General features: G+C 39.8%; 1 protein-coding gene across 3 annotated transcripts in view; it reads right to left on the bottom strand.

Annotated features, from left to right (window-relative positions):
* The window catches only part of PPP2R2B (protein phosphatase 2 regulatory subunit Bbeta), a 459,792-nt gene that overhangs the window by 101,100 nt on the left and 331,110 nt on the right, over positions 1–27,582 (bottom strand). For all 3 annotated transcript variants that reach the window (XM_027841646.1, XM_027841648.1, XM_027841650.1), the window contains 3 exons: positions 26,310–26,407; positions 23,125–23,290; positions 14,304–14,416 (listed from right to left, as the gene is read on the bottom strand). In XM_027841646.1, the coding sequence (XP_027697447.1) occupies positions 14,304–14,416; positions 23,125–23,290; positions 26,310–26,407 (377 nt within the window). The remainder of the gene's footprint in view (positions 1–14,303; positions 14,417–23,124; positions 23,291–26,309; positions 26,408–27,582) is intronic.

The raw sequence follows: 27,582 nt of genomic DNA, 5'->3' as shown, positions 1-27,582 counted from the left end.
CACAGACAGATACAATCAGATAATGATGGCAATCAATAAAGAGAACTGGAATTATTATTTATTTTCATAAATATATAGTGTGTGTGTCCTGCTGCGTTACACAGATCACATGCCAGCCCTCACTCTAGGCACAGTCAATCAATAGGGGCTTTCAGTATCCACAAGCCAAGATGGGGAGGGGGAGGGAGGGAATGGGGCAGAGGCTGAGAAATTGCTTACAATGGAGTGGCCCATTTACAAAGTTAATCCAATCCAAGGGGCTGTCCGGGAGTCGCTGGAAGCCTGTGAATATGGAAGACACTTGATTGATTTTTCCGCCTGTACTAGCTAAACATTTCATTGTTATTTGCTACAAATATAAGAGAACGAAAGACAGCACAACAAAAGGATTGGATATTAAGCCCCCTAGAGCAGCAATAAATCACAAGATGATGCCTAAAAAAAAAAAATTTAAAATGGCTTAGGAAAAGGTTGTTTCTGTATAGTAAGGTACCCAAATACAAATCCTATGGATGGCTTCTCAGAATAATGTTTTTTTAAGTGCATAAAATATATAGCATTACAAAGGAAGTGAATGATGTTGGAATTGTCAAAATGCTAATGAATGAATGAAGTATTAAGTGATTAAAACGTACCAAGCACTGTGCTAAGTTCTAGCGGCATAAAGAGAAAAGTAAGACAGTGCCTGCTCCCAAGGGTCTCCCATTCTGAGAGGGGAAACAGCGCCTATGGAAGGTTTCAGCTGCAAGTCAGATGGCCTTAGGGTACAGCGGCAAAGCAGTATTAAGGCCTCTTCTCTATTGCCCTTTCCACTGATAAAACCATTTGGGTTTCTCATGTTGAACCATTTGATTGTCAGAGACTTAGGCGGCAAGAACTTTCTTTTCTGAATTGTTAATAGATGTGTCTAAGTCTGCAAGAGAAATGACCATAGCACCTGCAGAAGCAGCTGCCAGGTCGCGTCTCCATAGGTTATCAGGATGATGGCTGAGGACACTAGGTTTGGAAGCATTGCTATTTCAAAGGCTCTTGGGTTCACAGTTCTGGGTGGTATCCACTGGGATTAGAGGGGAGATGGTGGTCAAGGTGGCAGTCATGGTCTGTACATGCTACCTTCCTGTCTTTCCCTCAGGATGCCCTGCTGCATCAGTTATGCTGGCTGCTTGCCCTATGAGTAGCAAGTGGTGGGGATGGCTGGCCTTCTCCCTGCAGGAGTCGCTTCCTTGGATGATAGCTGTGAAGGCTGGGCTGAAAACAGGTCTAGTGGTTTGGGGGACATTGCTATCCCCAAGGCTCTCACGTTCAGGGTCCTGGGCTGTCTCCATCAGGGTCCAAGTGAGATGGTGGTTTGACTTGTCTGATAGATTCTGCCTCCTGTCTCTCCCTCAGAGTGCTTTGCTGCTTCCGTTAGTTCAAAGAAAAAACTCATAGGCCTCAGATTAAGAGCCCCTGCTCTGGAGATCGAGCTTGAGGCAGGAGACAGCTCTAAGGAGTGTGAGTTCTGTGAATCAAAGACAGAACCAGCTTTGGAAAAAGAACTCAGGCCATGGCAGGGAGTTGTTTCTGGTTTCAGTGCTACTCTGATATAATACCCAGCAAGAAACAAGGCCAGAAAATCAACATGTAAGACCCAAAGAGCTTTGTGAGTTTTAAGGGAGGCAGCCCTGAGCTGAGCTGTGGAGAGGAAAAGGTCTAGGAAACACAGCTGAGGAACATTCCCAGCAGAGATGGTGAATCTGGGGGAGCTGAAGATGAAACCATGGAAAGATAATGGACACTGGGGGACTGCAATGCCAGAGAAGTGAGTGTATGCTTGTTTTATGTATGCCTTTCTACTTGTGGACTTTGTGTGTTCTCTCTCTTCCTGTGTGTATTTGTGGGAGAGTGTATCCAGGTTTATGGGAGAATTATTTTGTACTTCCTATCATTATGATGCTCTTTCAGTAAATGCCTTTGTTGTGAGTGAATTGTGACCTCAGGCTGAGGTAAATACATCAGCCACGGTTCATGGGTTTTAGTAGTGAGGACTCAGAGAGTACCTTGACCCCAATCTACATGAATTAATCAATGTGAATTAAGAAATAAGTCACACAAGAAGTTATAGAACTTACTCTCACTAGGATGAGAAAGGAGTGGTGAATAGGGGATGGAAAGTCCCTCAGCAAATACCAGCCTGTACTCTAGGGTCAATGTAATGAAGAGCATTCTTTTCCTCTTGAACTTGTCTATGGAAGCGGGAAGGACTATCCTCCCGCCCTGCCCCACATGGCCACACACTGACGCTAAGTATTTTTCTAATGGAATCTACATCTTCTTTGGGCAACTTGTTGCCAAAAAAAGTATAAAAGAGTTACCAAAAACTTTGTAACAAGTAGTAATTCTGTTATAGATCCTACCACTTCCTTGATGGAAGGATGTATTTAGACTCTACTAGGCTTTAAGTTGTAGGATGATAGGGTAAATAAACTTATTTGCAACCATCTGTTTCTGACTTTATCTGTGTCTTCTTTATACTTTCAATTTCCCTTAGAATCTAGGACAATGCTCGGACGCTTTCAACATTTCAATGAAGACTTGGGAATTACAAAGACTTGAGTTGGAATCCTACACCAAGCACTTACTCGCTGTATGATGCTGGGCAAATCACCTCTGAGTTTCCTCATTTGTAAGATGGGGATAATATCCTCCTCTCCCAGGGTTGTTGTGAAGCTCAAGTGAGATGCTATATATCAAAAGCAATCCACAAACTTCAGGGCCTATAGAAATGTTAGCTTTTGTTAATAATATCCCTGAATTTGGCATTGTATCACCTACCTCTGTCTTTGTACAGGCACATGATTCCCTCACCTTTGCCTCTTTGAATGCCTGGCTTCCTTTAAGGCTCAGCTTGCGTGCCTTATCCTCCTGGAAGCTTTTCTCATTCCTCCTGGTAGTTAATAATAGCCAATAATAATAGCTAACATTTATATAGCCCTATGTGCCAGATACTGTGCTAAGCACTGTACATATATTATCTCATTTGATCCTCACTACAACCTTGGGAAGTAGATGCTATTATCCCCATTTAATAGATGAAACAGACAAACAAAAGTTAAGTGACTTGCTCAGGGTCAAAGAGCTAGTAAGTATCTGAGACCAGATTTGAACTTGGATCTTCTTGACTCCAGGTACAGTGTTCTATCCACTGAGCCCTCTAGCTGCCCTACCCTTCAGTTGGGTAATGGCTAAGCAAATTATGGTATATGGATGTAATGGAATGCTATAGTATGAGAAATAATGAAAGGAATGGGTTCAGAAAAACCCGGGAAAACTTGTATGGACTAATAAAGAGTGAAGTGAGCAGAGTCAAAAGGACCATTTATACAATCACAAAAGCATTACAAAGACAAATGACTTTGAAAGACTTAAAATCTTTCATCAATGGAATGACCAACCACTGGGGACTGATGGTGATCAGTCAAGGGAGGTATCAAACATGGGGCAATGAGCCTGGCAAGTGGGGCTGAAACAGACTAAAATGTAATTCAGAAATATTTAACAAGATAAATAAAAATGCAATTGAATGTAGATAATATTATTATGTGGTTTTCTAAGTCAATATGCAGCCTGAAGGGATCTTTATGTAGGATTTAGTGGTCCCTGTTTCTATTTGAGTTTGATACCACTGACCTACACTATTTATTTCATGACAATTGATGGATTCATGACACAGAATGAGAAATACATTTTTGGACATGGTCAATGTGGGAATTTATTTGTGCTTGACTATGCATACTATTTCAAGAGTTTAGTTTTTCTATTTTTTTTCTTTTAAATTTGGGGGTGAGTGGTAGGAGGGAAATAAATATTTGTTAATTGAAAAATAAAATGATATAAAAAGTATTACCATTGCCAATGGCAGAGACATAACAATCTACTGCCCTATGGTTCCATTCAGCAAGACCATGATTGAAGACTACCTGCGAAGAAGCTCCCTTCCCTTGCTTCCATTTTCCACTCCTTCATACCCATACATGTCAGTCCCATCCCTCATGTGACCCTATCCCACTTTACCAACCCTTTCCACTGTGTCCTCTGGAGCCCCCATTATATTGTTAACAAACCACCCGTCATAGTAGACCTCTTCGTCTCAGCCACCTTTCATCTACTTTCAATCTCAGAAAACTGGCTCTTTTCAGAGGATATTGAATTGCAGTCATCCTCTCTAGGAGTAGATGTACTTTCTCTCGTGCCCCCTGACATCCTTGGCCATGAGAAGGAGTAGACATGTTTCTTCTTGCTCATTACTACTTTCAAGTCTTCCTCCCAACACCATCACTCATCAACCTCTCCTCTGAGATTCAATCCAGATCTGTCACCCTATCCAGAACCTGGGGCCTGCAATCTAAGCCTTTCCCTTTTTTTCTTCCTTTCTTAAGGAATTCAGTATCTGGTTCACAGTCTTTCTCTTTACTCCAAACACTGCTATTATTACCTGATGCCCCCTCAAATAATATTGCTTACTCATTCATTTAGCCCCTCAGTTCCTATCATTTGTACTTTACCTTCAACTCGGCCCAGGAATCATCATCCCTGTGATCTCATGACCAACCACAGCTGCTTGACGTTTACAACCCATAACTCTGAAACTTCTCTAACAGACCATAAGTAAACTACTGTCCACATACTTTTCCTCAGGTGTCATCCTTCTGAAATTTAGTCTCAAATCTTACTAGAGCAACCCTAGCCCTCCCAGCTTTCACAAGCTATCATCCCAGCCACAGCCTCTCCCTGCATCATTTTAATTTGTTGTTATTCTGAATTTGACTAATATAAACAAGCACAAGCATTTCCAAGATAAAGAGCAAAAAAATTCTTTCCTCCCATCAAAATTAGTGACCCTTTAGTTAACCAGCTTAATTTGTCTTCTGAAGATAAGATTCCTAGAATCCCTAGTCCTTATAGGATGATTGTCCTGTCACCATTCCTCCCTTTCTAAAATCCGATCCTGAACAACCCCCATTATCTGCTTTCTCAGCTCAGGCTTGGGTGGCTACAGAACCTTGCCGGAGGAAGTCATGCAAGTATATTGATTTAGTCCAATGCAAACTTGCACGATCCAGTTCCAAATGGGCAGTCACTGCTGCCACCAGCCTTTCCATTCTTTCCTGTAAGATGTTATCTTACTCACCCTAGCAACTCTTCCTAACCTCTTCTTTCCTTAAGCCTTTCATATGCCCCTCCCCGATCCTTCCAGAGGACCTTGTCTCACCCATCACTGAAAAAATCAAGGCCATTTTAGCGCTTCTTCTCCCCAGTTTCTCTGCTCAAATCACCTCAACCTCATTCCTCACTTTCTGCTTTTGCTCCAGTCTCAGAGAAGGTCTTTGTCAAAGCCAACACTTTTATTTGTGCCCTTGATTGAATCTCCTTCCATCTCCTCTAGGAGCTTGTCCCTTCATCATCCCCTTTCCCTAATCTTAAATCTCTCCTTATGCCCTGGCTCCTTCCCTGATGCCTACAAACACACCCAGATTTCCCCATCCTTTGAAAGCCTTCTTTTGTCCCTACCATTCCCTCATTCCCTCAAGCTATTGTCCTATGTTCTCCTCTCTTTCACAGTTAACCTCTTGGAAATGGCTATCTATGACCATTGCCTTCACTTTTTTTTTCACCTCTCATTCATGTCCCACTTTCAGCCCCCTTGGAATCTAACTCTTGCTCTACTACTTGATTGAAAATGCTCGCTCCAAGATCACCAATAATTTTTAAAAATTGTTAATTTCCAGTGGTCTTTTCTAAGTCTTCCTGTTTCTTCACTTCTTTGCAGTGTCTGACACTGTTAATCAATATCTCCTTTTGGATACTCTTTTCCTGAGTTTCTGTGGCACTTCTCTGTTGTTGTTTTCTTCCTATTCAACTGACTGAGACTTCTTAGTCTTTTTATTTGCTGGATAAACATGCATATCTCACCTCTTAGGTGTGTGAGAGACTTAAGGTTCTATTCTGGGTCCTCTTCTCTTTCCATATTCTGTTTTTGTTATCTCATCAGCTTTAATGGATTCATTCATCTCTATGTAGATGACCCCCAAATCACTGATCCCACATTTCCATCCATGGAGATTTCCAGTGGATGTCTAAAAGGTATCTCAGACTCAATGCATATAAAACTGAGTTAATGATTTTTCCCCTTATGCCCATCCCTCCTTCCAAATCCTCTATTTTAATTTAGGGAATGACCATTCTTCAGTTAGGTTTGCGCTGTAAGAATTATCCTTGACGCTTCACTCTTCTTCACCCTCCACATTAAATAATTTGCCAAGTCTTATTAATTCTATATCCTCATTCTTTTTCATGTCACTCTCTTGACACATACCACAACCACCCTAGTTCAGCCCCTCATCACTTCTTGCCCAGACTACTAGAGTAGCCTCCTGACTTAATCTCCCTGCATCCAGTCTCGCCTATCCAATCCATCTGCCAGAAAGCCGCCAAATCAATATTATTTTTTAATTGATTTATTTTTAGTTTTCAACATTCACTTCCACAAGATTTTGAGTTCCAAAATTTTCCCCATCTCATCTCTCCCCTCACCCCAAGACAGCATGCATTCTGACTATCCCTTCTTCTAATCTGCCCTCCCTTCTATTCCCCCCCCATCCTCTTCCCCTTCTATTTTCCTGTAGGGCAGGATCAATTTATATACCCCATTGCCTGTATATCTTATTTCCCAGTTGCATGTGAAAACAATTTTTAACATTTGTTTTTAAAGCTTTGGGTTCCAACAAATCAATATTCTTGAGAAGCATAGATCTGACCCTTTACTCAAGAAGCCTCAGGAGATCCCTATTGACTCTAGGATAAAATACAAAATTCTCTGTTTACCATCAAAAGTCCTTCCCAACCTAGCTCTACTGTATCTTTTCAGATTGGTTACCCATTACTCTACCTCACGCACCCTGCACTCCAACCATATTGGCCTAATTTCCATTTCCAATATAACCCATTCTATCTCATGCCTTTATACAGGTTCACTGATGTGCCTGGAATGTTCTCCCTCAATTCTTGTGCTTTTTGGAATCCCACCTCTCTTCAAAGCTCAGTTCAAGCACTTCCTATTTCGAGAGACTTTTCTTAATTTCCCAAGTTATTAGTCCCCTTACCCAAATATTTTTAAAAACATATTTGTATATATACTATATTTCCTTACATGTTACAGCATCCCAATGGACTATAATTTCCTTAAGGTTAGGGACTATTTTGATTTTGTATCTGTATTCCTAATACGATGCCTGGCACATAATAAATGCTCACAGATTGACTGGTGCTTCCCTTTGGAAAGAACCCTTGAGTCACTGCTAGGACTCAAGAGAGCTGGGTTCTAGTCATGGTTCTACGTAGTTTGGGACAAGTTATATAAATCTTTCTTCAGAGTAAGAGATAACTCAATCTCCTCCTTTGTGTTTTTTTCGTCCTCTCTTTTTAAAGATGTTAGGAGAGCATGTATGCATAGAGATAACAGTATCTGCTTGGTTGATCTCACAGGCTTGTTATGAAGTTCTAATGAGATAATGGGTGGGAAAAATCTTTTGAAATTTGTGAAATATTATTACAATAAATACGATTTTACTATGTGACTGTTTGGCACCAAAACCCACCAGTTAATTTTTTCAAGAGGTGGATGGTCAATTGGACTAATTTTTTTGCTGGAATAACCATTTTCTAGACAAAACTGTCTAGTTTCATTCAAAGTTACTAATCTGGCCATTATGTGTAGACACTTTCTCCCCTTCCCAAATAGGGAAGGTTTGAAAAATTATTTTTGGATGCTGATAAATGGTTTTGTTTAGTCACAACACTGCCTTGGATTGGCAACCAAAGCACTGTGGGGCTACAAGAATATCCTCAAAAATAACTAAGTTGGCAAATGCCTAACAGCAACTCAGCTTGCAAACACTCAGCCTCAGTGGAAAAATACTAGCAGCAGACAATCACTGAAATCCTGTGCTTTCCCAGCTGATGGGAAGATAAGAGCATGCTGGGAATAGTGACCAGATTGGGGCAAGTCAACAAGAATAATAATAGCTCACATTTCTGTAGCATTATAAAGTTCATGAAGTGTTTTCCTCATCACAATCCTGCATGTATTATTATCCACACCTAAAATAACTGATCCAAGGTCACACACAGTGGCAGAACTTGAACCTAAGATTCTCTGATACCAAATTCAGGGCTCTTCTGACTATACTTAAGCTCCAATCATCTGATATTCAGTTCAAGTGAATAAACATTCATGAAGTGTCTGCTGTATGCAGAGCACATAGAAAGGGGTAGAGGAAATACACAATTCAGATAAGATACAGACCCTGCCTTCATGAAGATTGCAGTGTAGATGGGAATTACGAAACATACCTAAAGTAGCACAAAATCACACATTATAAACATGTGAAAGATCTTCGAAATACTACCTGCAATCTGAAGAGGGAATGTTTCTAGGTGACCACTGGACAGTTTTGTGATAATAATAATCCCTGGAATGACCCCAAGACACCGGAGTTTTATGAGATCATAGAATCATAGATTTAGAGCTGGAAGGGACTTCAAAAGTCACCTAGTGCAACTTCCTAATTTTTACAGATAAAGAAATTGAGACTCAGGGAAGTTAAATTAGTCACCCTAAATCATTCAGGTTGTAAATGTTGGAGGTAGAATTTGAACCCAGGTCTGTTGATACCAGAGCTAGTGCTTTTTTTTTTTTACACACCAAAGCACACAAGCCCCATAAATATCAGTAATGACAATTGCTCTATTCATTTGTCACTTATTAATGAATTTTCAAGACTCATCCCCCCCCACCCCCCAGAATCTACTGAGACTCAGGGTAAATCTCTAGGAGTCACAAGTACTAATAACAACATCTTCCTCTTCTTTGGGGCTACAATAGGTCACTATGGGTCCTCAAACCTTCTGGACCACGTATTTATAATTGGTTTAGAAGCAAACTTCAGCACCATGTGCATTCCCAATGGCATTGACAGCCAACAGTTAATGAGGAAAATAATAACTACGGTCAAATGCAGTCACCCTATGCATATACTCACCCTGAGGCTTATTAAGTCTTTGGAAATGAACTCCTGTTGCTTGGAAAGGGCTCCTTGGGGCTCTTATCTATGGATATTGAGAGGTTAAGAAAGAGGAACTCACATACTTAGCAGCTACTCTGCCGTAAGAAACTTCATAGGTCTACCTCTGTATTAGGCTGAGACTTTACTAAAGGACCCTGCTATCCCATTTGTGCTAGAACTTCCTTTTCTACACTAGGTCTACCCCACGGCATCAGAGACACAAGAAGAAGAAAAGGGAAAAAAACTCAACAACAACCGTGAAGTAGCCAGTTAATAATTAAGATATCAATCTCTATCCCCATAGCCACGACTAAGGGAAAGAATCTCAGTCTGGGGATTGGGAGACCTAAGTTCTAATTCTTGTTTTCCTACTAATTAGCTATGTCCCCTTAGACTCTCTAAGCCTCAGTGTCTGCAATGGTCAAAAGAGGGCAATAATATATGTCCTGCCTGTTTCACAGAGCTATTATGGAGAAAAAATGAAAATCCTAATTCAAGCTTTCATCTCTTCTAGCCTAGGATCCACCTGCCTCCAATCTCTCCTCTTTCCAACTCATTCTCTGGATGACTACCTAAACAATCTTCATAACATATTCTTAGGTCATATCTCTCCTCTGCTCACAAAAGCTCGCTGGCTTCCCATTGCCTAATGAATAAGGTATGAGTTCCTGAATCTGACGTCAGATTCAAGGCCCTCCACAATCTAGCTGCAATCTATAAGTCCAGTCTTTTCTCATACTACTTTCTTGGATGTGGTCCACATTCCAGATAAATTAGACTACTTTCTATTCCTGCTTCTAATCCTGCCCTCTTCCATCTTCTCCCTTGAATCACAGCATGTCTCACACTTAGATTAGACTCCTTTCCCTCCTCTCCCAATCTGCTGATAACCTTCCTCTTTAAGGCCCAAATCAAAGACCACCCACTCCCCAAACTATTGATCCATATCTGATTTCTGCCCCATCATACATTTTCTTTGCATTTATTTCACTTTCCCTTGAATCATATCTCAATTTAAATCAAGTCTATACTTATTTTTTTTATTGTTCAACATCTTACCTTTCATTTATTTTAGTTTTCCATTTCCAACAGTGAAAATGAATAACATTCTACCCATAATTGGTTTCTAAGGCTCACAGCTAACTTTTAATCCATAAGAGTGAAAGAATTGAATTCTTATGGATATGAGAATTTTTAAAAATTAATTTATTTTTTAGTTTTCAACATTCACTTCCTAAGTTTTTGAGTTTTAAATTTTCTTTGCTTTCCTCCCTTCCCCCCTCCCCAAGAGGATGTGCAATCTGATATAGGCTCTGCATATACATTCTTATTAAACATATTTTCACAATCATCATGTTATAAAGAAGAATTAGAACTAATGAGAGGAACCATGAGAAAGAAGAAACAAAAAAAACAAAACAAAAGGGAGAGAGAGCAAATAGTATGCTTCTATCTATAATCAGACTGCATAGCTCTTTCTCTGTATGTGGATAACATTTTCTATCGGGAGTCTTTTGGAGTTGTCTTAGATCCTTGTATTGCTGAGAAGAGCTAAAGTCTAAACTTATTGAGTGCCTATTATTTTCCAAGCACTCAGGATACAACTTAAAAAATGAAAGTCCTTGCCCTCATGTAACTTATATTTTATTGAGGGAAAGCAACATGTATATAGATGAATTAATACAAAACATATTCAAAGAAATTTTGGGATGTGATGAGAACTAATCACTAGGAATGATCAGAAAAGCCTTTGTATGGGAGGTGTCAACTTTCAATACTTTGAAAGAATCTAGGGTGAGGGGGAATAACATTCTCTACTTATTTGCATCTTCATACTTTCCCTGGGGTAGCTAGGTGGTGCAGTGGATAGAGCTCAGGCCCTGAAGTCATTGAGACTCATCTTCCTGAGTTCAAACCCAGCCTCAGACACTTACTAGCTGTATGACCCTGAGTAAGTCACTTAACCCTGTTTGCCTCAGTTTCCTCACTGTAAAATGAGCTGGAGAAGGAAATGGCAAACCACTCCAGTATCTCTGCCAAGAAAATCCCAAACGGGGTTATGAAGAGTCAGACACAACTCAACAACAATGAACATTTTTCCCACCCCTCTTACTATTAAAGTGTGAGCACCTTGAGACACTTGTCAATTTTGTATCTATTTTTATGTCCTCAAAATTTAGTATGTAGCTTTGGACATAGCTGACACTTAATAAAGCATCAGAGAATCACAAAGTTTTGTTGAAATGATGTACTGACCACTTTGCAAATTCAAAATCACAATACAATTGCGGTGCTTTACCACCCCATTTTCACTCATATAATGCCAATTGTGCTTCTAGGTTAAGGATTTGGTGGATAAATGCATCTCAGAGGTTCTCTAAGTAATAATTGATTAGATTTGAAAGACTATCTTGAATGATTTTTTTTAAAAAATGAAAAAACAATATTCTTACTTTGTAAAGCTGTGCCTCCTAACACTGCAACGAAACAGGTTCATTACTCAATAAGGATTAATTAGCTGTTGAGAATTATTAAAAGTTCTAACTCCCAAGATTGTTGGTGGGACTGGAAACTGTAGGTTAGCCAGAGGTAATCATCAAATAGAGAGAAAAGCAAAGAACAAAACAAAACAAAAACACACATACACACCAAACAATAGCTTGCCATGCACGATCCAACACCTAAGCTCATTGTGGTCACTTACAGCCTGACTAATATTGAATCAGCTCTTCTGTAGAGTAGGCCATTGTTCTACTGCAGCTTTCATGTTAGCCTCCATTTTTTCCTCTCTAGGAGTTAGGTTCAAATGGGAGGTAAAGGCTGAATGCTTCAGTATTTAAACAGAAAGGCTGCTAGAATTACCCAATATATATCGAAATGCACAACTGACAGCCGAGGGCCTGCCTTATTTTAATGGAAAGACCAGATTTGTGGAAAACCTAAATGCCCAAGAAAGGAGAGATGAAATGAGCTTAATAGCAAATCTGTTTCATGAGCTGCTATAAAGAGTATTGAGATGACTGAAAAATATTCATGGAATCACAGATTATTACACTAGTTAGGACTGACCTAAGAAGCAATTAAGTAAAGCAGTGCATAGAACACTGGATTTGAAGTCAGAAAGACTTGAGTTCAAATCTGGCCTCAGACATTTACTAGCTGTGTCACCCTGGGCAAATCACTTAAGCCTGTTTGCCTCAGTTTTGTCATCTGTAAAACAGAGATAATAATAGCTCCTACCTCCCAGGGTTGTTGTGAGGATCAAATTAGATAATATTTGTAGAGCTCCTTGCATACTTTAAAGTGCAATACAAAGCTAGCTATTATTATTGTTATAATTATTACCTCACAGAATATAAATTTAGAGCTTGAAGGGAATTTAGAGGACATCTAGTCTGACAACCAGAATTCAAACTCTATCCTTTAGACCCTGGGCTCTGATAGGTGAACTTTCATCTGATCTTGCCTAGAATGAAGTCACCATTCCATTCCCCGGCCATTTCCAAACCATACCTTCCTCTGTTTTTCCCAACCCTCTCCCCTTATCAACTCTAGTTTTCTTTTATTTACTGTACTTTTCTATTAGAAAATAATCTCTTTGAGGGCCCAGACTGTGTTGCTTGAATGTTTTATTATGACCCATTTAGTACTGCGCCTACAATATAGCGATTAAGAAAAGCCTTTTTACCCTCTTATCTATCCATTCATCTATTCATCCATCCATCCATCCTTCTATTCATCTATGCATCCATCCATTCACATAGATGAGGAAAATGAGGAAAGAGAGGTTAAGTGACTTGCCCAAGGTCATGGATGTTGAAGCAGCTAGGCTCCTATTTGAATCTAGATCCTGCTACTAGAGGTTTAATGCTCACTTGAGGGAACATCTAGCTCAAAGTTTCCCAAAGATCGAATCCCAGAGAAGAGGAGTAACTTGCCGGTAAAGTCACATTAAGTATAGTAAGGGAGCAGGGCTTGGACAAGAAGCAAGCCCACTAGACTTCAGTGTTCTTTCCATTATAATTTTTGTAGTTAGCAATTAAATCACCGTATCAGTCTAGTTGCGTGGCCACGGGAGGAGTCTCTGTCCTGTTGGAGACTGACACCCAAGGCCTGGCTCCTGTTGGAGGCTCCGTCCCCCTTTGGGGATGGAATTTCCCAGAGTGACACAACACAAAAGTGTGAAAAACCCATGAGTTTTCTCAGATGGTGTGAAGTTATAGACACTAAGAAATCCCACGAGCAAGATCAATAAAATTGCCCACATGGGCTTGAGGATGCCAGGAGCTATTCAGGCTTAAATCTGTGGGGAATGTCACTTCATAGGCTCTCTAGTGATTTCTGACATTCCCTGGGGAGCCACTGAGATAACTCTGAATTCATCCTTGGGTTTTTTCCATGAAGAAATGCTAGGTCAACACAGGCAAGTAATGGATTTTTTGGGGGTGTAATACACTGCTACCAAATATATAGTGTAGATAAAATAACTTTTATCTATAAAGAGGATAATGCTGACATCCCCACCCTATCTCCATCAGTAGAGCATATGCTTTGGATTGGTTCCATGACATTCAGATAGATCTCTACCTAGTTATCTAGCTTGGCTTATCCAGTCTGACCCATGAGCATTCATTTACTGGTGTACCAATTAGGATGAAGAAAGCAGTCTGTGGCCATGAACCACAGCAAGGATTACCTGCTGTCACTGGGATAGAACCAATGGCCTTGGTATCTATCGCCAGCTCTGTGCACTAACAAAGTTGGCCAACCAATGCCAGGGCAGGTTCTTGAATACTAAGTGGGAGGCTCTACCCTTAGAACTTCAATCCCAAAATTTGACTTTCAACTGGACAACTCATGACCTGAGAGCACATTCTTCACACCTGTTTTAAAAGCCCCCCAGATGCTGGGCCTAGTCTCAATACGGAGCACATTTGCCACGTCTTTAATTCAGCTCTAAGTTCTGTCTAACATCTGCTCCCAGAGGATCTGTGAGGCTATAGCTCCATACGAGTTTCCTCACATGTTGGATTAAAATGCTCTCATAACCTAGAGAAAACAAATTGCCAATAGCCTCATCTCCAGTCTTATAGGAGGCATCCTTTCAGCCCTGTTGTCCAAATTAGAAGACAAAGATTTTATTTCATTTTGGAAAAGGCTCCTTTACTTCTAGAAATGTAGGCACTCTTTGTCTCTTACCCGCAACGTTGTGATGGTGGCAGGATCCCGAATCCGGCCATCTTCATCTTTCAGATTGTAGCCTTCTGGTCTCTTATCTCTCTCACTGACTTTCCAGAGCTTCACAGTTTTATCTACGAAAGGAAATTTAACAGTTAATTAGTCATCTATCAAGTATCAACTAGGTGCCAGACATTAGAAACAGAGAACAAAATTGGTATTGAATGGAACGACTAATGTCTCAAAAATTGAGTTCAATGTAAAAGACCTTTGAATAACCCAGACTTGGAATATATGAAAGAATCAGAGTGGTCCAAAAACAGAGGTATGCTTTGTGGATACTTTTTGACAGCTAAAAAAATGACATATTTAAGCAGCATTATGAAATACAGCTTCAGCCATTGAAAGTGAATTAGCAACCTCTGGTGCTCTGATAGGGGAATCAGGAAGTGCTATGTGGGTCAGCAGATATTGGATAACAGAGCATAGGATTAGGGTTAGAAGAGACCTTAAAGGTGATCTAGCCTAAATTCCTCATTTTACAGATGGGAAAACTGAGGGTCAGAGACTCTGAGTGATTCGTGCATGGTTGCACGGCTGGTAAGGGTCAGAGGTAAGATATGATTCCAGGACTTACTGACTACAAGCTCAATTTTCTACCCGCCACACCACACTGACTCCTGTTTCTAATAAGATGAATGAATGAGAAAGCATTTATGAAGTATGCCAACATTGGGTATACAACTAGAAAAAGAATACTGTCCATGCTCTTATGGAGCTCACGTTCTAACTGGAGGACATGAAATATATATAGGAGGATTCAGCTGCAGAGCAGATGGAAAGGTTGGAGGTTCCATAGCAAGGTGGATGAAAAAGTCTAGGAATGTGTAAGTCTTAAGGGTACATGAGGCTATCTGCTTCATAAGGTGGAAAGCCTAGAGGGGAGCAACTTACAACCACTGGGATGGGTATGGGGAGAAATGTCCAAAGCATAGGAGTAAAGATTCTGGGTTCCACCAGCAGGGTTGGTGGTGATGACCTTGGAAGGAAGGCTAGGGGTAGGATCTGGGTTTTAGTCATATTTCTGCCACTGACTAGCTGGGGGAGGAGAGAGGCTGGAATGCTTTGAAAAAAGGCTCTTTCCATCTCTTGGCCTCAGTTCCCCCCACCTCTGTAAAATGAGGAGATTGGCCTTGATGAACTCTAAGGACTTTTCCAGCCCTACTGGTGTATGAGTCCAGTCTTCTACCTTGTATACTCCACAGTGAGTCACTGGCAACCCTGAGGGCCCACATCACTTTGTACTGAGACAGAAGGTGAGACAGCTTCCCGTTCTGAAATGCTGGCACCAGCTGCAGGGTTTAATTTAGAACTTCCAATCTCTGTGCCAAACCCCCACGGGTTCTATATTCCCTCTGGATATCCTGTCACACACTAAACTGCTATTTTAGGGAAAGAAAATGTGGCACAGGCCATGTTTATATAGTCAACTCTCCATCGTACATGTTAACAGAAGGGTGCCATGGCATAGATAAGCCCCTAACAGTGAATAATAATTCCCCCAAATCAATTCTATTTATACTTGCCCTTGGAATTCATCATATAAATTTCCTGTAGCAAAATTACTTTTCTAACCATGGGTTTGTTTTTTTTTTCTTCCTCTACCTAGTATTAAAATTGGTTTTCACTCATTGAACACACACCAACTGACTGCTGATGAAGACAGAGTATAGAAATGCAGAGAGAAGATAATATGGAATATTTCTTATGGAAATGTCAAGTTGCAAAGAATTTCAGAGTTGGAAAGAATTTTAGTAGCCTTTTGTTCCACCCATACCCAAAAAAGAATCCCCACCACAAATGACATATTTGTAAAGTTCTTGATACATAGTAGGTGCTTAATAAATGCTTGTTCCCCCTTCTTTCCTCCCCACCCCCATTTACTTAACAAGTGATTTCTTGCTTTTGCTTGAAAACCTCCAGTGAAGGGAAATCTACTTCATCCTAAGAAACCTCATCTTATTGCAGGACAGTTACTGGTTATCAGGCTTTTCCTTATATAAAGCCTCAGTTTGCCTTTCTTACTCATACACCCATTACTCCAGGTTCTGCCCTTTGGGCTCAAATAGAATAAGACTAATCCTTCTTCCAAATGCTAAAGCCTTTTAAATGTAAAGACAGGTGTCAAGTCTCCCAGAACCCTCTCTTCTCCAGGCTAAGTAACACCAGTTCCTTCAAAATGCTTATCCAGAATGCTTCCAGTCCCTTTACTATTCTGGCACCCATCCTCTGAACGGTCTATAGTTTATCATCATTATCAGGATATATCCTTACAGATAATTATGAGTTGGTTATATGTCCCCAAATTCACAAATTATTTTCCCCCTTCGGTTAGCTCCTCCTTCTAATGTCACTATTTTTATCTGTGGGACCACCATCCACTTTTCTCCAGGTTTCATAATCTTGGGGTCATTTGGCTCTTGCCTTTCTCTTTCTCCCCTCTCACATCCAATCAGCCATCAATTCATTCCACCTCTACAAATTTCTTGTATTTGTCCCCTCGTCTGTCACCTACCATCACCCCCCTAGTAGAGGGCCTTAATTTCTATCTGTTTAGACTCTTGCAATAGCCTCCTAACAGGTCTTTTCACCTTCTCTCTCCCCTTCAAATAGCTACCATCTCTCCCTTCCAATTTATCCTTTGTATAGTGGCCAGAAAAAAAGTTTTTTTCTTGGGGTAGCTAGGTGATACAGTAGATAAAGCCTTGGGCTAGAAGTCAAGAAGATCCCAGTTCAAATCCAGCTTCAGATATTTCCTAGCTGCGTGACCCTGGACAAGTCCCTTAAAAGCGATCTGCCTCAGTTTTCTTATCTGTAAAATGAGGATAATAATAACACCGATATCTCAGAGTTGTGGTGAAGATAAAATGAGATAATATTTGTAAAGCACTAAGCACAGTGCCTGATACATAGTAGGAGCTTAATAAATGCTTATTTCCTTCCTTTTCCTTATGTATAGATAGTGGCTCATTGTTAATCTGCTTAAAAACCAAGAATGCCTCCTTACTATCTAACAAATAAAGTTCAAACTCCTCCACTTGTCATCTGAGGCCCTCCAAAACCTGGCACTACCCTATCTTTCCAACTTTATCTCCACCCAGCCTTCACTCAAGCCAAACTAAATTACTCTGTGACCTCCATGATGTGCACTGTTCTTTCCCAAGCCTATACCTTTGTTCATGCTGTTTGTACATGCTTGGAACATCATTTCTCCCTCCCTCCCTCTGCCTGTTGAATTTCTACTTATTCTTTTTTAAAAATTAATTAGCTTTCAGTTTTCAACATTCTCTTCCATAAGATTTTGAGTTTTAAATTTTCTCCCCCTCCCACTTCTTCCCCTCCTCTGACAGCGTACAATCTTATATAGGCTTTACATATACATTCTGGTTCAGCATATTTTCCCATTAGTCATGATATAAAGAACAATTAGAATTAATGGGAGGGACCACAAGAATGAAGCAATAAAACAAAACAACAAAGGAAAAGGAGAGCAAACAGTATGCTTCCACCTGCATTCACACTCCACATTTCTCTGGGCATGGATACTTACTCTTTTAGAATCTACCTCAAACGGCCCCTTCTCCCAGTAGCCTTCCATAATCCAGCTGATAATCACTTTCGCACTCAGACTTCTTAATATTTCATTTTGTAATCTTCACGTACTATTTTTTGGGGTGTCTCAACCTATGATTTCATCTGTATAGGGAACTTCCAGTGAGAAAAATCTCTCTACCAGTAAAGATCAGCAACTATTCTTCAACTTAAAGTTTTGAAGATTTGGCTGAGGGCACTGAGATGTTGAGTGGTTTGCCTTTAATCACAAGGTTAGCTGAAACTTGGTCCTAGGTATTTCTTAGTCTGAGGCCGGGCCTCAAGTTACTAGGCTATACTATTTTAAGGTAATTACCACGCTATTTTGTATATTATAGCAATCTGTTGATATAAGCCTTACATATAACAACCCTTATATATAACAACCCTTAAGCTACTTGAGGCCAGAGCCCATGTCCCACCTAAATTCCCAGTGTCTCACACTTCTATTGCCTTTCCTCTGAGATCACCTTCCATCTACTTTGTTTAGATTTTTAATGAACAGAGTTATTTTCGTGTTGCCTCCTCCACAAGAATGAAAGCTCTTTGTGGGCAGGAACTATGTTTTTGCCTTTGTATCCCCAATATTTAGCACAGTGTTTGACACATTGCAAGTGCATAGGTCACTGACTCTGGAATTGTATCAGGCTCCAGATTGACCTTGTCTCTGGTTTTAAGTAATGACTTCAAGTCAACCTTCAGATGCCACACAGCTAGAAGTGATGACTGCTTTACTAGATGACAGAGATGGGAATCTGAAAATATCTCAGAAGGTTGGAATGATGGATTGAAACTCAGATGATGAAATTTAATAGGAATAAATTTAAAGTCCTACCTATAGGATAAAAAAAGATTCAGCATCAGTTCATTTTGAAGGCCCTATTAATAGGACTATGGCATTCAAAATAAAGGAGGTCCTAGATCCTCTCTAGGGCAGCTAGGTGGTACAGTGGATAGAATGTTGGATCTGGAGTCAGGAAGATTCTTTCTCCAGTGTTCAAATTTGGACTCAGACACTGACTAGCTGTGTGACCCTGGGCAAGTCACTTAACCCTGTTTGCCTCAGTTTCCTCATCTGTAAAAATGAGCTGGAGAAGGAAATGGCAAACTGCTTTAGCATTTCTGCCAAGAAATCCCCAAATGGGGTCATGAAGAGTTAGACGCAACTGAAAAACAACTGAACAACAACAAGAATCTTTGAGGGTCTCAACATTGGCTTAGAAAATCACACATATAAACTATGCTTTATTGGATTTTTATTTATTTCATTAAATATTTCCCAATTACATTTTCATCTGGTTTGGCCCCCTCAGAGTGTTGTTACAAGTTGCATATGGCCAAAGGATCCTAAATTTGAAACCTCTGACCTAAAGCACTAGGAGGTTAAGTGATTTGCCCCAATAAGTGGTACAATGGACAATGTGTTGGACTTGGAATTAGGAAGACCTGAGTTCAAATCCTGTCTCAGATACTTGCTGGCTATGTGACCCAGGGCAAGTTACTTAGCATCTGTCTGCTCCAATTTCCTCATCTGGAAAATGAGTGTAACAATATATCTACCTCCCAGGGTTGTTGTGAGGATCAAATAAGCTAACATATGTAAAGTGCTTTGCAAACTTAAAGTCCTGTATAAATGCTAGCTATGTATTAGAAGTTGGACCTAAATGCAGATCTAATTTGCTCTGAGGCTGTTTGTCCTACTCTATGTAATCTAAGAGGGCAAATTAGGATGAAATGGAAGAAGTCACATAATAATAATAATAATAATAGCTAATATTTAAATAGCACTTTATGGCTTCCAAAACATTTTACACATATTATCTTATTTGATTCTTGCAACAATCCTGTGAAGTAAGTACTATCATTATACCTATTTTCCAGATGAGGAACCTGAGGCTAAAAGAAGTTAAGTGCCTGACCCAGGGACATGTAGCCATTAAGTTTGTGAGGCAGGATTTGAACTCAGGTTTTGCTAGCTCCAACTCTGGTTCTCTATCCACTATGCTTTGCTCCCTACTGTGAGGACAGGCTTTGTCTCAATATAAGCAAAAATAATTTTTCATGCCATATCTGTCCTTAAAGTGAAAAGACTGCCCTTTGGATAGTGATTGGATGTATTCAAGTAGAGTCTAGATGCTTGCTTGTCAGGGATGTTGTAAAAGGAAGTCCTACATTGCTTGGTAAGTTAGATTAGATGGCCTCTGGAGCCTTACCTGGCTTTAAGCATCTAATCAAATGAGAAGGCACAGAAAGTGTTTAGCAAATCTTAAAGTTCTTTATAAATGCCAGCTATTATCATCTTCATTCATAGTGATGATGATGATGAAGACGATGATGATGATGGAGTTTACAGAATACTGAGCCATCCTTTGAGCAAACTTTTAAGCAAGCAGTAAATCCTGTTAAGTTTCAAGGTGTACCTCATCACTGGTGTTGCTGGTACAAATAAAGAAACTGAGCAAAGTAATTCAATTCAATGGGTAGGTTCCAGTATAAACACATCTTGGCTACTGTCTTAATAAGAAAGAGCACATTAAACGTTTTTCTAAGTCAGAAGTACACCCCAATAGGATATAAAATTAGGTACTTATTTTTATTAAGTTACTCATAAATATAATGAGATTGGCATGGTTTTTAAAAAAGATAATTGATGGTGAATTTAATCTAAATTCTCTGTGGCTGTCTCGCCTGGAGCCATCCTTGACTTCATCACTCAGCCTTTCTTTCCTCAATGTCCTGAATCTTTGTGTGCAAGAGAATCACAGGAATAGGTGGCCTTTATTCTGAATAATGACGTTTTCTTTATCCTGGCAGATTCTCTGAGTATTTTATCATCACTTCTGACAGCTTTTAAGAACAATCTTATCATTTATCTTAATTTTCTCTTCTATGCTGTAATTCCAATTGACTTTCATTAATTTTTTGGTATGTGTTAACCCATATGGCTTAAGGGGGCTTCCATTTTCTCTATTTGTAGAAAAAAAAGGAAAATTATTTAACAACATGGGAATTTTTTTATAAGAATCATTCTGAGATGCTGTCAGCATGTGAAATTGTATCCCAAATGGGAAGATAATATCCCTGTTAATCAAAAAACTACTTAAAAACTCAATTAACAGAACATTATGCTATATAATTAATCTTCATTGCATTGCACTGATTTTTCCCCTCCCCCACCAAATGAGGTTAATGTCTTTGAATTTTATTACAATGATCAATAGAATAAATTCTATAATGCAAAGTAAGTTGGTTACAGGAGATAATTTGCTATTTTTCTCTTCCTAAAGTAATCAAGTCACATTCATCTAAAGTTTCATTCATCCTGAGTACCAGACTCACATTCCAAGATCTCTTACACTAGAATGTTCAGCCACTGCTCTGAAGAGCCATCGAATAAAACAAATCAGCTGCAGTTTTACCTCCAAGAAAACAGAATCCCAAAAGGTAAGCAGAGTAACAAATGGGGTCAAAGCGAAGAATTAAATTACCCAGGATCAGGAAGAGCAGATAAGACTAATTATATTTGTCCTAGGTCACATGTACACACAACACACACACACACACACACACACACACACACACACACACACATCACCACCAATGTTAAATATTCTCTTCAATAGGACAGGAATTAATCAGTCTGTGCCTTCTCATCTTGTAAGATTCTAATCCATGTTTTCCATGAATTAGCCCATAGATGGTCCACCTAAAGTGCTAGAGACCTTTTTATAAGTCTTCTGTTTTAGCCCCTACTTTCCTCAGATGCCTGGTTCACTTTTTTCCTACATTGTATGACAATAGAATTTCCAGTTTCATTGAAACATATTGCAGCCTACTTGTGCCCGTCTCAGTGTGTTATGTATATATACACGTATGCACAGAATATACCTACAACATAAATATACATGTATGCATGTGCATATGTATATATTCTATGTTTGGATACATACACAACATACACATGCATGTGCTGTTTTCCCAAGGCAGTTGTTTTTTGAGCCTATTTGGTGGTCCTAGATTTGCTCCCTAGGAGCTCGGTGTTCCAGTTTCTTATTGGTGGGTTTTTAAAAATCCGTATGGCACTTGATTGTTCTTAAGGATTGAGACTAGAAAGGATAAAAGGGGAATTTGATAAATACAGAAATTCACTGACACATTAAAAATAGACCCAGCCCAGAAACCATGCTTACATACGGCACCCAACTGACAGTTGTGGGGTTAATTTGTTTTCTTAGGGAAGCTTTAGTTTTTTATGTTGTCTTTATTTCTAGCCCCTCATGCTATATAATTGGACTTGTATTCCATATCATTTTGTTCTCCAATTATCTCATGCATGTGTATGCTGCTTCTGCACCTAGGCTGTACACACTCCTGGACAGTGGGTTTCCCACAGGGAATAACAGTTTGGTATACCTCACTCTGCTAGGGGCATGCACTCAATAAGCATGCCTCATTGACGTGCCTCAGTTCTACAAACATGCAGATTTCCATGCATTCATTCTACTGGAATAAATGATATCAACTTCCCTTGAATGAATCATTGGAAGAAAAGGTATAGAGAAGAAGGTGAAGATGAAGAATTTTATCTCTTTGGGGTGGATCACTGTCTGTAGTAAAGTTCCTCATCAAAACAGGCAAAGACAATATGAAGATGATCTCTGCTTCCCAGGAGAGACATTCACCCACTAACGTGCTGGGCTACAATGTGTCTGTCTCAGGAATGCCTAGTCTTCCTGGAGCCAATTCTTAGAGTTCCTTTCAAAAAGTCTTTGTCTATACAGCATGATGAGGGGCAGTGGATGGAAGAGGAAATCTGGATATTATCCTTGGATGAGTTGATCATTATAAGTTATTAATTTAGACAAGTCTCCAGGTACATATAACTGAACTTGAATTATTGGGTCTATACGTCTTCTATTATCTATATCTTCTATGATCTGAGTCTCTGAGCTACATGCAGTGTAAATAGAGGAAAGAGTACTGGCCTTGGAGTCAGAAACCTGGAAATCCCAAGTCCAATATAGACTAGCTATGCAACAATAGGAGTCATGTAACTTTTTAGAGCCTCAGTTTCCTTACCTCCAAAATGGGATCATAATGCTCATACTACCTGTCTCACAGGGCTGTTGAGGGGAAAATACTTTGTTAGCCTTAAAGTGTTACATTTGTAGTAGATATGATGATTGCATACCATTAGTGGAAAGGAGAAAGTAGGCTGCATTCTGCTGTGGAAGCCATCTGATCTTATTAATCTTTTCTTCAATCTCTAAACTCTTCAGGTAATCGAATTCGGGCTCATGGCTCTGGAATGTGCTGTAAACATTGTATTCACCCCTTCGATGAAGCTGATTTTTACTCTGTTGGGGGAGAAATGCAAAACAGATTTTTTTTTTAAAGTGAGACAACACATTTGAGATGGTTTTCTCCTCTGATAGAACAGGAAGGGACAAGGTACCTAAGGTTGTACGCAAAGCTATTCAGACTCAAATGGATGACGGAAAGGTTTCTTTTATCTTCCCCTTGGCACTTGACATTAGTTCAGAGTACACAGTAGGAACCAAACTCACGATGAGTGAAGGGGTAGGAGAGAAAAATTGAGGTAGGGAGGGGAAATGAAGGAAAACGGTGAACAAAGAGCTTGGTTTAAAATTTTGGGGATTATATTCTCAAAAAGTTAACAAATGGACACTTTCCTTTACAATGTTGTCAGTTAATAGATATTTATTAAGTACTTACTTCGTGCCAGGCACTATTAAGCACTGTCAGGAGAAACTGAGGAAGCCTCCCTCTCCTCCACACCCCAAAGGGTGGACTTCCTTACAGGTACAGAGTCACTCAGGATGGGCAGGAAGGGATGGATTTGCTATGTGTATATTTGAAGGAAACAACCAATGAGGTCCCAGTGCCAACTTCTGAGTATTTCCCAATGCTTTTGAGTATTTCCAAAGAGCTTTTTGATTCAATTTTTGAAAATTTGGGCTCAGAAATTCACACCTAAGTTGTATAAGCATTAGTCTTGAAAACAACTTTCTGAATAAAATGTTAGTTTCTATGCGTCTGTGTCTGAATACACATAAATTAAAAGAACATCGAATTTGGAATCAGACTGCTGAGGTTTAAATCCTGCCTCTGCTATTTATTTACTCACTGTGTGGCCTTGGTCAAGTTACTTAAGCTCTCCAGGCTTTAGTTTCTTCAAAAAAAAAAAAAAGAGGTTGAATTGGTCTGGGTGAATTGGTTCCTCCCAACTCTAAAGCTTATGAACATCTTAACAGAAATCTAAACCAGTTGGGCTCCAGTTGGTCAGAATAAACGGCTGGTAGAGAAGCTTCTAGAGAACCAATCTGTGCTCTCTGTGGTTCCCCCATATGTCCTTGCTTTCCCCATTTACTAATGCCAGAAATCTGACAGTGACTTTGGAAGCCTAGGGAGGAGGGCAGACCAGTCCTGGTCCACCAATATTCAACGGTGCTCCTCTGCTGATACTGAGAAATGCACAGTTGGCTGGAGGAGGGGGAGAAGGAAGGAAGAAAGGTTCCGTCTAAGTTGATTCTGTGGTAGAATGAATTTCTCCTGAGATTCAGCCATTGAATTAGGATGAGAACCTGACCCTAGATAATTATCACATGGAAATGTTTCTCCTGCTTGATGCTTATATAGCTCTTTTTATCTTTAAGGTTCTTTACAAAACTAAACTAATTAATTGCATGTTATTTATCCACATTGAAATTTTGTGGAACAAAAATACTATGCCTTAAAAAAAAAAACCCTTCCCTTTCATTTTTCTAATGAGCCTGATTCTCCAAACTTAAATAAGTTAAAATAGGCAAAAATAGCTAAGAGCAAATGTGAAATAAAGTATTATCACTGGCCCTGTGTGGCTCGGGTAATTTATGCTAAGCAGCACCTATACCCTTTAGTATCATTGTGAACCTATTTTTTTTTTTTTATTTTGCAAATGAATATTTAAAAGTAGGTTTATGGATGTCTTAAATGTGGAGATTCGGGACACAACCCTGGCTGCCACAAGGAGAGCCAGTCTACCTTAAAAATAAATTTCTAAGATTACTGATTTGCTGCCATCCAAATCAGACTGTCAAGTGTGTGTAGTATGTGCCAGACCAATTAGCACCAGACAGCTTTGGAAACGTAGGAAAAATTCCAGGTCACAAAGGGCTATTAATTTTCACTTGCCAACCACATTTGAGTGCTTCTTGGGCCAATGGAATATGCTGGGTGCCTGATTTAATTCTGAACACTTGAATTTATATAAAATCCCCTAGGGTTTTTGAAGGTCTTATAAAAATTAATTGCAAATAATGCACAATTACCAAATATATCACCTCTAAATGAGGTTTTCCTTTTTCAACAGTAGCTGCAAACTTAATGGCTTTTCAGCTGAGAGCAGCTTTTAAATTGGTAAGGAGGCCTTATGCAAAATATTCTCTACCTACATTATTCTCTTCTCTAAAATCCAAAGTGGCTGGCAGATTTCTGGCACTACCAAATGGGGAAAGCAAGGACATATGGGAGAACCACAGAGGGTACAGACTGGCTTTCTAGAAGCGTCACCATCAACTACTCATTCTGACCAACTGGGGCCTATGCATGGTACAACTCTAGGTAAAAGATCCCTCATGCATCAAGGTCTATGGTTCTAGGTTATGAGAACAGAGGCAGAAAGCAACCAAATTATTTCTTATGAGCAATCGAAGCCATAACAGGTTCAATTCAAGTCATGGGAAGGAAGCAAGAGGCTGTGTTATTGACTGATCTGATAGCCGACCCTTTTGAATTAGATCTTCTGTCTGCAACAGCACGGCAAAGAGATGCAGGCTTTCGTCTGGAAGCTATAATGCTGCCTACAGAAAGGCCTTGTTAGCACGATATTTTCCCACACATCACTTTGGGCAATTCCTTTCCTCCTTGGGTATGCCCTTCTTAGCAGAACTGGCTTGCAATTACTTTCTTCTCTTTTGACCCTAACTGCCCTCCCTACATCTGTTGGCAAATGCCACCATGTTTTTGTATACCACCAACATCTGAAACCAAAGTAGCTCCGAGGATAAAAGCAATTCAGAATGAACCAATGGTGGCCAGCATGCCCCCTTTAGAATTTTGCAGTCTTCTCAGGATCATGCAATACAGCCCAGGAAAGATAAGGTGGAACTCAGAAAATGCAGTCTTTTCAGGTGCTTTTTATAAGAGGGTACGTGGAATTGTTGATGCTAATGACTTTGGGGGCAATTTTTAGTTTGCTCAGAAAGAGCCAGGTTTGAGAGTGACACGTCAGGATTAAGGAACAGCAGGAAGCTTCCTTTAAAAAGGAAAGGGAAAAAAAAAAACAACAGGCATTTTGCATTCACTCCCACTTACCTCCTGCTCTCGTTGAAATATTACAACCCGACCCCCCTTGTCCCCTGTCGCTAGTAATTCTCCTGTGTGGTTGAATTCTACCGTAGAGATAATGTCAGCTGAAAAGAAGAAGACAAAGGCAATTTAAGTAACTGCAGACTTTCTTTCCATGGGTAGATAATAGCCATACTTTTCAATGCATTTAAGGAATGAGACTTGGTCTCTCCAGTGGAATTTACAAGATTCTCATATAGGTCTTTTAAATGCCAATGTTAATGGCACTTGGGAATGTAAATTTCCTACATGCTAGCCAGCACAGCCCAGCAATTTCTGGGGGGATTTGAAGGGAACAAAAGTGAAAGCATTTTCATTCCCTGTTGATTTGCACAAGAAAAATGAATTTCTTTATGGTTCAAAGAAATAGCAATTTTCTCTTCAAATACTTGGCGGCCATTGAGGGCAATAGAATTCACAGATCCTTCACTGATACAGTCTTTTTTCCTCTTTCACTAGAAAACTTTCAGAGAAAAAAAAGCAAACTCTAGTTCATAGAATCATAACATTATAAATAAATAGAGCTAGAAGGTATCTCAGAAGTCATTGAGTCTAACCCTTTCATTTCACAAATGAAGAAATTAAAATTAAAAAAATGAGTTAAGTAACTTTCCCAAGATTCCACATGTAATTAAGAAACAGTCAGAATTTGAACTCAGGGTCTTCTGACTTCCAAACTTCTCTATTATGTCTGCTTCCATTTGTAGTTTTGAACTATCTGCATGAGAGAGGACAAATGACAAGAGTATTTTTATCTTACAGGCCCTATGATTCAAGTAAATAAGAGGAAGGAATGGGGGAGAGGGGCAGCTGGATATGGGAAAGCATGCCTACTACAGAGGAGGTGAAGGATCCCTTGAATTTGGGAGTCCTGAGCTGCAGTGGACTAAGCTTATTAGATGTTTATATTAGATTTGTGCCAATGGTAGCCCTCTCCTTCCCTCCTCACCCCTCCATCCGGGGGCCACAGAGTTACATAAGGATAGGTGAACTGACTCAGGTCAGAAATTGAGCGGGTCAAAGTTTCCAAGCTCTTCCTCAATGGGTTTGGGCCTGTGAGTGACTGCTAGGTGAGAAAGAGGTGGGGAGAAGAAGGAGGAGGAGGAAGAAGAAAGGAAGGAGGGAAGGAAGGAAAGGAGGGAGGGAGGAAGGGAGGAAGGAAGGAAGGAAGGGGAGGAGGGAGGAAGAAAAAGGAAAAGAAAAGAAAAGAAAAGAAAAGAAAAGAAAAGAAAAGAAAAGA

Source organism: Vombatus ursinus, unplaced genomic scaffold (assembly GCF_900497805.2).
Source record: "Vombatus ursinus unplaced genomic scaffold, bare-nosed wombat genome assembly UNPS02014863.1, whole genome shotgun sequence".
NCBI lineage: Eukaryota > Metazoa > Chordata > Mammalia > Diprotodontia > Vombatidae > Vombatus > Vombatus ursinus.
Note: the sequence above shows the minus strand (reverse complement) of the source record. Positions and strands in the feature narration are given on the sequence as shown.